The sequence below is a fragment of the Molossus molossus genome, unplaced genomic scaffold (genome assembly GCF_014108415.1).
Source record: "Molossus molossus isolate mMolMol1 unplaced genomic scaffold, mMolMol1.p scaffold_m16_p_24, whole genome shotgun sequence".
Taxonomy (NCBI): Eukaryota; Metazoa; Chordata; class Mammalia; order Chiroptera; family Molossidae; genus Molossus; species Molossus molossus.
In genome coordinates, this window is record NW_023425360.1 from 4431738 (window position 1) to 4442140 (window position 10403).

Genomic DNA, 10403 nt, shown 5'->3' on the forward strand with positions numbered 1-10403 from the left:
CGGCTGGAGACCCCCCACGGCGGGCGGACCTGCAGTCCCAGGGCAAACGCAGAGGATGCCCTTCGGTTTCAGGCCTCAGTTTACTGGGGTTTCTGCTCTGGGCACAGCGAGACCCTGAAAGGGCAGGGAGGGCGAAGGGTGGAGCCCTGGGTGGGACATGGGTCGCTCAGGGGGGAATTCGGGGCTTGTGAGCGGCCAGGAAGGAGACAGCAGGGGCACTGGACTCCCTCGGCTCTGTCACCAGCCTGTGGCCCAGGCTGGACGGCAGTGCCCAGCGCTGACCCTCGGGAGTGCCTCTGCTCCCTGCCGCAGGGGGAGGTGAGGCACCCTGGCCCCTCTCCCGGGCCCTGCGCGGGCCAGCGGGCCGGGACGGCTGGTAGGAATCACCTCCGGCTTCCGCTCGCCCTGGGGCCGCAGGTTTCAAAGGCGCTCGTAGGCCTTGTCTAAACTGGGGGCACCGAAGTCCAATTCCTGCAGGTGGCGGGTGGAGACCCATAGGGCAATGGTGCCCTCTGCTGGTGCTTGGGGACCTCGTACTTTGGTGAGGCTCCATCTCCCTTCCAAGTAGGTGTTCGGTTTATTCTGGTGTGTGGAGGGGTCCCCCCGGCAAATAGTCCTGGGAAAAGCAAAGTCTGGGCCATCAGGAGACCCGAATTTCCTCTAACCTCTACCTGTTTAGCAAAGGTACATCCTTGGCCTCAGTTTCCCCAACTGTAAAGAGAAGACAGTGGGGTTGCTTTTCCAGGCAGTGAGAGAGGAGAAAACCACTGAGATCACGTGAGACTTCACTTTGCAAACCGTTCACAGACATAATAACTAATATCTTTTAGTGCTTACCCCCTACCAGGCAGTATTCTAGTGTCCTGTAGACCTTCCTTCCCTTAATCTGCAAAAAAATATCTTCTGGTCAGTATTGTCGTGACTCTCATTTTACAGATGACGAAAGCGAGGCTCAGTGACTTGTCCAATGACAGACTTAGTAAGTGGGTGGAGCCAGAACTGAATCCAGGTGGCCAAGCAACCTAGTTATTTCTGAACCTCAGTTTTCTCGTCTGTACAATGGGAATAATCATGCTCACAATGCGAGGTTCACAGGCAGTGACGTCCATGAACATGCATTGATAAGCAGAAAGCAGTCCTTAAATATGACAGATCGTTGTGGGAGTTGGCTACAAAATGCTCAACAGAGTCCTGCCTCTACCGCCTCCTGGCTGTGTGGTCTTTGCAGGGTTGCTTCATGCCTCTGTGCCCCTGTTCACCTGTGGATTAAATGCGGAGAATAAATTTCTCCTTGCTGACCTGGGTGGGTGCTCTTGGGAGGCTTGAGGGAGCTGCTGGAGGACACCAGAAGGGGCTACAGTCCATTGTGCCTCAGTGCATGTTTCTGAACCGTGAATACTTAATTCATGATTGGTCAGAGCCATGGGGAACAATGTCAACATTACATGGAATCACAGTGGTCCAGTGGCCATTTCCCCCAGCAGCCTATGTAATGGCGTGACTGTAACAAGACTTCTCACAATTAAAGATCAAGCCATAGCAATGTATGGCTTCCTTAAGATAAATGCTGACACAGAAGTCCTGGAGAAAGTTCTTTCTTTAGTATAACAACAGATGTCCTTTACTATCCAGACACGTGCTATCCACTGTCCAAAACTCAGGAACCAAATAGATCGGCCGATGCAGCATCTCTTCCTCCCGAGTTCTCCCAATTCTCAATATCCAGACGCTCAACATCCTGACTCAAGGGTGCAATACATTTGGTGAGGGCAGGACGCCTGCGTGGCTGGTTTTGCTGCTTCACAGAACTTAACAACATACCGTTTTCCGATAAAACTTGGAGTCCGATGAAGTTGCAAAGATTTCCCCTGTGTTTAAAAAAAATAATCGAAGAAGATAGCTTCACCCTACTAGGGTCAGATTTTTAATTTTGGTAAATCCGGATTCTGTTGGACTCCAATGCCCCCAAGACCTATACACTCCAAAGGAAGAAGCTCCGGCCCAATTGCAAAGGCTGCAGAGGGCTGATTGACGGGCCTAGGGTGCCAACCTCAATGCTGTTACTGGTGCTTTTTTTTCCATTAGGATTATTCTTGTTTTTAGCACTCTGATTACCAAGTTGCATGTTTTTTTTAAAAAAAATTTTTTTTCTTTATTGATTTTAGAGAGAGAGGAAGGGAGAGGAAGAGAGAGATAGAAGCATCGATGAGAGAGAACATTGATTGGCTGCCTCTTGCATATCCCGAACTGGGCATCGGGCCCACAACCTGGGCATGTGCCCTGACTGGGAATCAAACCGGTGACCTCTTGGTGCATTTAATGCTCAACCACTGAGCCACACCATCTGGCCCAGGTTGCATGTTTTGAGTAGTCTGCCCCAACCTTATCCCTCCAAAAAAACTTGTTATTTTTTATTTATTTGTTTATCCTCACCCGAGGACATTTTTGCATTTATCTCCAGATAGAGCGGGAGGGAGAGAGGAAGGAAGAGAGAGAGAGAAAGAGAGAAACGTCGACGTGAGAGAGACACATCGAGTGGTTGCCACCCACACGACCCCAACCAGGGCCAGGGACAAATTGCAACCGAGTACGTGCCCTTAGTGGGAACCGAACCCGGGCCTCTCTGGTCCACGGGCCGATGCTCCAACCACTGAGCCAAACCGGCCAGGGCCACCCTTGTTATTTTTAAATGTGTGATTTTGCAAAAATATACGTCTTTTCCCCAGGTGTACAAAGATCCCTGTGTGGGAGCTCTGCCGTCAGTCTGGTTCTCACCTTTGAGACTAGACCAGGTGAGCTATTCTGGTGGCCAGCAGGTTGGGGAAAGAGTACCAGGGAAAGGCTATCCCTAGTACTCAAGACCGGCATCTGGTTCACGTTATTTCTGCTCACTGCCCCTGGTCAGCTCCGAGTCCATAGCTTCTAGCTGCAAGGGAGGCGGGAAACACAGCCTTCAGTCAACTGGTCGCACACCTGTCTAGGACTCTGTTACTACAGGAGCAAAGAGACCACATTGGTGAAAAATATCCTGGGTTAGTGATGATCTCTATTTCGCAAACGAGTAAATCTGCCCAGAATCACACAGTAAGACCTGGGCTCCAAGAATAGTGCGCGGCATGCTCTACAATGACCTGTTGAGTGAGTGAGTGAGTGGGTGCTGGAACCTAGGGGTCCTGGTCCCCTGCAGAGGGGCTTCTTTAATTGGTGTGTTTTTCTCTTCTTTCCTGTTTGCTGGACCACAGCCTTGCCCAGGACACACTGGTGCTGCCACTGTGCACGACACCATGGACCTGCTGCTCTTGGTCTTGCTGTTCCTGCTGCCCTGGGTCTCTGGCCTGCCCTTCTACAATGGCTTCTACTACTCCAACAGTCCCCGTGGCCGGGACCCGGGCCAGGATGAAGGTGGGTGGCCTCCTGGGTCCAGCTCTTTGCTCCTAAGGGTGAGCAAGACCTCCACTGGCTCCTGCTGTGACATGCAGGTTCAAGGCTGGGACAGAGGACTGGGCAGGGAGCCAGCAGCCTTTTTCCCATCTGGGCCCTTGCGGTGGACCAGCCTCGTTTCTAAGACAAGCAGAAGAGATGTTCCAGGGACTCTGTGCTTGTGATCCTTCAGACATGGAGCCCGATGCTCTTCAGGTCGATCACTCTGCTTTTTATACTTCCCCAAAGTCCTGCCAATTTGTCAAGATCCAGTTTACTTTTTTTTTTTTAAATCCTCACCCGAGGACATTTTTGCATTTATCTTCAGATAGGGAGGGAGAGAGGGAGGAAGAGAGAGAGAGAGAGAGAAACATCCACAGGAGAGAGACACATCGACTGGTTGCCACCCACAAGACCCCAACCGGAGCCAGGGACAAACTGCAACCGAGGTACGTGCCCTTAGCGGGAACCGAACCTGAGTCTCTCTGGTCCATGGGCCGATGCTCTAACAGCTGAGCCAAACCAGCCAGGGCAAGATCCAATTTAAAAAAGTGACCTTCCCTGGTCTTCCTCGTGCAAAGGGGCTTTGGTGTTAGACAGACACAAGTTTGAATCTTACTGTGCCACTTTCTAGCGATGTGGCTTTGGGCAGGTGGCATTTTAGTTAGCGGTTTTTGCACACCTACTATGCGTCATGCACACTTCAAGGTCTCTTAAATACTGTGTCATATAATCTTCACAAAAACTGTGACACAGCCCTGGTTGGTTTGGCTCAGCGGTTGGAGTGTTGGTCTGAGGACCAGGTTTGGTTCCCACTAGGAGCACGTACCAAAAACAACAACAACAACAATAAAAACCTGTGACACAGGCAAAGGTGAGAATAAAAATGTTTACCAATCGGTGTAGTGCAGGCACTGAGCAGGCCAAACCAAAGCAGGGTGTCCTCACAGCCCCCAAAGCAGATACTATGTACAGGGTGTCCCCCCAAAATGTATACAGGGTAACTATAGATTCTGTTATATTTTGAAAATGAAATGTATTTTAATAAACACTGGCTTTATAAGTGCTTCAGGTTGTGTATACATGTTTGGGGGACTCCCTGTATTATTCCAAATTGTAGTTGAGGAGACCGAGGCCGAGATGGTGAAGGCAGGTGCCCAGGGCACACACATCTTAAGAAGCCACACTGAGAATTGGTTGTGGAAGGAGGAGAAGATAAACGACACGTAGCCCAGCCTGCTCGTGACGTGAGCGCCCCTCGGAGGCTCCTGGGGGAAACCCGCTCCTTGTGTCTTCCGCAGCCAGCATCCCTTGGCTGGTAGCTGCCTCCCTCCAGGCTCTGCCTCTGTGGTCACGTGGCTTTCAGTGTGGTCACAGCTCCCTCTGCCTCCCTTAAAAAAGATACTTGCAACCCTGGCCGGTTTTGCTCAGTGGCTAGAGCCCCTGCCTGAGGACTGAAGGGTCGCAGGTTTGATTCCCAGGCAAAGGCACCTACCTGGATTGTAGGTTCCATCACCAGCCCCGGTCAGGGTTGCGTGGGAGGCAGCCAATCACTGTGTCTCTTTCACATCAATATTTCTCTCTCCCCCTCCCTCCCACTCTATCTAGAAATCAATGGAAAAAGTATCCTCGGTGAGGATTAACAACAATAAAAAGGTACTTGGAATTGTAGTTAGGGCCCATCTGGAAAATCCAGGCTAAACACGGTCCCTTTGTGAAGAACCTTAATATAATCACATCTGCAAAGTTCATTTTGCCGTATAAGGCAACGTTTGGGGATTAGGTCCTGGAGATTTTGGTGAGCCATGATTTAACCTGCCACCCCCCTTTTCTCCAGACTTTTTGTTGTCCAAGCACTACTTTATTTTTTTTTAATTATTATTATTTTTTGTTCAGATAGAGTGGGAGGGAGAGAGAGAGGAAGAGAGAGAGAGAGAAACATCGACATGAAAGGGACACATCGAGTGGCTGCCACCCGCACGACCAACCAGGGTCGGGGACAAACCACAACTGAGGTACATGCGCCTCGAGGAAACCGAACCCGGGTCTCTCTGGACCGCAGGCCGATGCTCTTTACCGCTGAGCCAAACTGGCCAGGGCCCAAGCATTACTTTAATGAGATTCAAGGAAATTTCCGAATCATCACAAACTTAGTGGCTTCAGACGACAGGCATCTGCTTTGCTCGTGTTTCCACGGATTGGCAGTCAGGGCTGGCTCACTCGTGTGCCTGTGAAGCCACAGTGCAGAGCCTGCGGGTACGGGGAGGGGTGCAGCATTGCGGCCATTCTCCCTGGCTGTCACACCCGAGCGTGCAGGAGCTGGGACGCGGGTGGGGTGGCCCTTGCAGGGGTACAGCTGAGCTGCAGCAGGTCCCCATCTGCACCCACCTCTTCCCAGGCCCCTTCAATGGAGTGAAGCTGGTGGTGGAGACGCCCGAAGACACCCTGTTTTCCCACCAAGGGGCCAATGTGACCCTGCCCTGCTGGTACCACTACGAGCCGGACCTGGTCCCCCAAAGGCCCGTGCGCATCAAATGGTGGAAGCTGTTGGACAACGGGGCCCCGGAGCAGGACGTGCTGGTGGCCATCGGGCGCAGGCGCCGCTCCTTTGGAGATTACCGGGGCCGCGTGCACCTGCGGCAGGTTGAGGAGCGCGAAGTGTCGCTGGAGATCCGGGATCTGCGGCTGGAGGACTACGGGCGCTACCGCTGTGAGGTCATTGACGGGCTGGAGGATGAGAGCGGCCTGGTGGAGCTGGAGCTTCGGGGTGAGACCCTGAGTGGGGCCGCGTGATGCCGGGACCTGGGGGCCGGGGGGAGGGGCCCGACAAGGAGCCAGACCTTGGTGCGTTAGGCAGATAAACATTTTATCCTCCAAACAACCCCATGAGAAAGCTACTATTATTATTTCTAAATCCTCACCTGAGGATACTTTTCCATTTGTCTTCAGACAGAGTGGGTGAGAGAGAGAAACATCAATGTGAGAGGGACACATCAATTGGTTGCCTCCCGCACGACCATGACTAGAGCCAGGGTACATGCCCTTGACCGGAATCGAACCCGCAACTCTGGTTTGAAGCTCGAACTGCTGAGCCAAACCGGCCAGGGTGGAAGCTACTATTAATATTATTTAAAAAACATTATTTTTTTCTTTATTGATTTTAGAGAGAGAGGAAGGGAGAAGGAGAGAGAGATAGACACATCGATGAGAGAACATCGATTGGCTGCCTCCTGCATGCCCTGTACTGGGGATTTGGCCCACAACCTGGGCGTGTGCCCTGACCGGGAATCGAACCTGCGACCTCTTGGTGCCTGGGTCGATGCTCAACCACACTGAGCCACACAGGCCGGGCTGGAAGCTACTATTATTATCACCCCCATTTTACAGAGGAGGAAAACAGGCACAGAGAGGTCAGGTAACTTACCTGAGGTCCCCTAGCTCACAAATGGCAGAGCAGGGCTTTGAGCCCAGGCATTCGGGCTCAATTCTGTGACCCTCGCCTCCCTCTCGCTCACACCCCACTCTGACAGAGGCAAGCGGGAGTGGGTCACACAGCTCATTAGAGACAGCGCAGGGTTGCAGGCAACACGAGTGAATGAGGCCGCCTGGTGCGAGGTGATAGGGAGTAGTGGGGACTGGGGCACACTGCTGAGACCCTCCTTTTGGATGGTGCCACAGCCTGTTTCTCACAGCTCTGGAGGGTGGACGTCTGACATCCAGATGCCAGCGTGGTCGGGTGAGGCCCCTCTGCCAGGACACAGACATCTGGCTGTGTCCTCACGCGGCAGAAAGGCAGGGGCGCCCTCGGAGGTCTTTCATAGGAACACCAATCCCGACGTGGGGGTTCCACCTTCATGACCTAAGACCTCCCAAAGGCCCCAACTCCTCATAGCATCAGTTTTGGGGGTTAGGACTTAAACATAGGAATTTGGGGAACACATTGAGACCGCAGCGCTAGGGTGCTTGCAACAGCCCTGTGAATGAGGTATTACTTGCCTCCTGTACTTGGGGACACGAGTTGGCTGATGGATTCGTTACCTCCACACACCAGTAGATGTTTGCTGGGTGTGCTGTTCGCCAGCCTGTTTCTAGAAGGGAGGTGTCGTATGGTCTATGTTTGGACTTAGACAGTGGGCAGGAGGTGACAGGTTTACGCATGTGTGTGTGTTGGGGGAATATCTGCCCCTGAGGAGGTGGGGGCATGGGACTGAGGTCTCTAGTCAGCTGGGCCTTTGCACACCCCTCCAAGCTCTCTTCCCCCCCCCCAGGTGTGGTATTTCCCTACCAGCCCCCCCAGGGGCGCTACCAGCTCAACTTCCACGAGGCCCAGCAGGCCTGTGAGGGCCAGGACGCCGTGGTGGCCTCCTTCGAGCAGCTGTTCCGGGCTTGGGAGGAGGGCCTGGACTGGTGTAACGCGGGCTGGCTGCAGGATGCCTCGGTGCAGTACCCCATCATGCTGGCCCGGGGAGCCTGCGGCGGCCTGGGCCTGGCGCCGGGGGTGCGCAGCTACGGCCCACGCCACCGCCACCTGCACCGCTATGACGTGTTCTGCTTCACCGCCGCTGCCCTCAAGGGTGAGTGGGGTGGCTGAGCACAGCCTGCAGGGGGCAGGGAGCACCTGGGGAGCTTCGGGCCCCCTCCGCCTGCCCTGGGGCACCTCCACCTGGAGCGTCACAGTGGGCGGCTGAGTTTGAGGGCTTTGGTGCTGCTGTGCATGCCAGTCATTCATGGACTCCTTCATCAAAGGTTGCCGGAGTGCCTGCCACGGGCGAGGGCCTGGGCTGGGCTCTGGGCAGCACAGATACACTGGGCAACAGTCTGTCCGGAAAAGCAACTCATTTCATGGGAAAGGTAGACAAGTGCAAAGAGAGACTGGTTCGGTGCTGTACCCCAAGCATCTAGAAAGCGCCGGTCACATTGTAGGTGCTCAGTAAATGACTGAGCCAGCGAGAGACTCTGGTCCCGCCTGGATGGGGTGCCCACCCAGGGTGCAGTTAGGGGAGGGTTGGGGGAGTACAGCTATGACAGGAGGGACCCCAGCCCCATGGCAGGTGGAGTGAAGCTCTCAGAGAGAGAGTGAGGACCTGGAAAGTGCTCCCCAAATTGTCTAAGCAGATGCCCACTGTATGGTGGCTCCCTGGGCTCAGACAGCCGACAGATCTGTGGGGTCTGGCTGGTGACATCTGGACAGGAAACACTGCTGCAGGCCCGGCTGTCTTCTCCAGCTGTCCCCTCCCCTGCCCAGCCCTCACATCCCACTTCCCCCCAGGGCGGGTGTACTACCTGGAGCACCCCGAGAAGCTGACGCTCTTGGAGGCGAAGGAGGCCTGCCGGGAGGACGGCGCCCAGGTGGCCAAGGTGGGCCAGCTCTTTGCCGCCTGGAAGTTCCACGGCCTGGACCGCTGCGATGCTGGCTGGCTGGCTGATGGCAGTGCCCGCTACCCCGTGGCTCACCCACGTCCCAACTGCGGGCCCTTAACGCCTGGCGTCCGGAGCTTCGGCTTCCCAGACCCTCGGAGCCGCAAGTACGGTGTCTACTGCTTCCATCCTCGCTAGAGCCGGCCCCAGCGCTGTGCCTGCCTGCCCCTCCCCTCACAGGCTGTATTTATTGAGTGGTTCATTTTCCCAACCGGTTGGGGCTATTTTCCTATTGTTTTGATACTTCTCAACTCAAATTAAAAAAAAAAAAAAAGACTATTTTTGTAAATCCAACAGATCTCAAATCCTCCCTTTGCTCAGGTGAACATCCCAAGGTTCCCTCAACCGGGGTTCCTCCTACCTCTCTCTTCTGGGACATTTGAGGTTCGTGGGCTCATGAGGACTCTGATGTGCAGAGGGAGCAGTGAGCCCGGGATCAGGGCATGGTGGCTGCAGCTCTCCCTCTGCCCCAGCCTGGAGGAGGGAGAGGACATTCAGGGGCGCTGAGCTGGGCTTTGGGCCTTGCAGTCTCCTGCCCCTCCGAGGAGCTAGGGCTGGACTCGCGCCCCAGGCTTCTGTGTGAGGTCCCAGGGGAGGGAGGCACGCCCCTCCCATTCTTCCCCTCTCTCCGTTCAAAGTCTGTGATTTGCTCTTTCCCCCAATTTGGGGTGTGTGCTTTTTTGGGACAATCAATGATGCTGTGTCCCTGCCTCCCCCGCAGCCGTCCTCTGTCCTGCTCCGCACTGCATTCTGCCAATGACTCCCCCATGGGAGCGAAGTGTGACGTCAAAGGGCCAACTGTGCAACTGACACACACACACACACACACGCACACACACACTCCATCAAACCCTGCTATACCCTTGTAAAATTAAAGCACAGTGGGTATGACTGTCCCAGGCTCTCTGAACCCATAGGATTCACACCAGTTTGGGGTTATTTGATCAAAACATGTCCCCATGGCCACCCTTCCTAAGGGCCCCTGTTCTAGAACCTAGACCATAGTTGCCTTCTCCTTAAATTACAAAAAAAAAAAAAAAAGAAGAAGAAGAAGGGAAAAGAAATAGATCTCTTCCAATGTCTTTATTATTATAATTATCATAATCTTCAATTTTCAAAAATATAAATAGGTGCACGGGACCCTGGTGCCCGCACGGTCCCGGGGGTGGGGGAGGGTGGGGAGAGGGGTGGGGGGGCACTTCCACAGGGAAGGAAGTGCCCCCCACTCAGCCCTGCCGAGAGAGATGACACCTGTTAGGGTGGCAGACCGGGAGAGAGGATGCTGGGAGGGAGACCCCTGGAGGGAACCCGACCCCCACGCTGCAGAAGACTCCTTGGTGGTTCCCTCCTGTGGGCTCACCCCAGGCTTCCCCCCACACGGATGGTGCAGCCCTCATCCCCTACATTCAGCTGTGGTCCCCAGTTCTTCATACCCTGGGCCTCTGCCCCTTCCAGCTTCCCCTGCCCCTCCTCCCTCCTCCCTAGCTCTCCGTGGAGGTCAAAGAACCAACGATTGCACTGCTCTTGGATAAAGTCAGCAAACAAAAAATAATCTTCTTTATTTA

At 54.3% G+C, this 10403-nt stretch overlaps 1 protein-coding gene across 1 annotated transcript; it reads left to right on the forward strand.

The window, feature by feature from the left end:
- The first annotated feature begins 3275 nt into the window (after positions 1 to 3275).
- On the forward strand, positions 3276 to 9015 carry HAPLN3 (hyaluronan and proteoglycan link protein 3). The gene is made up of 4 exons (XM_036278101.1): positions 3276 to 3402; positions 5819 to 6187; positions 7689 to 7994; positions 8690 to 9015. The coding sequence occupies exons 1-4, from the start codon at positions 3285 to 3287 to the stop codon at positions 8974 to 8976; spliced, it is 1080 nt and encodes a 359-aa protein (XP_036133994.1). The 5' UTR covers positions 3276 to 3284; the 3' UTR covers positions 8977 to 9015.
- Positions 9016 to 10403: the final 1388 nt, after the last annotated feature.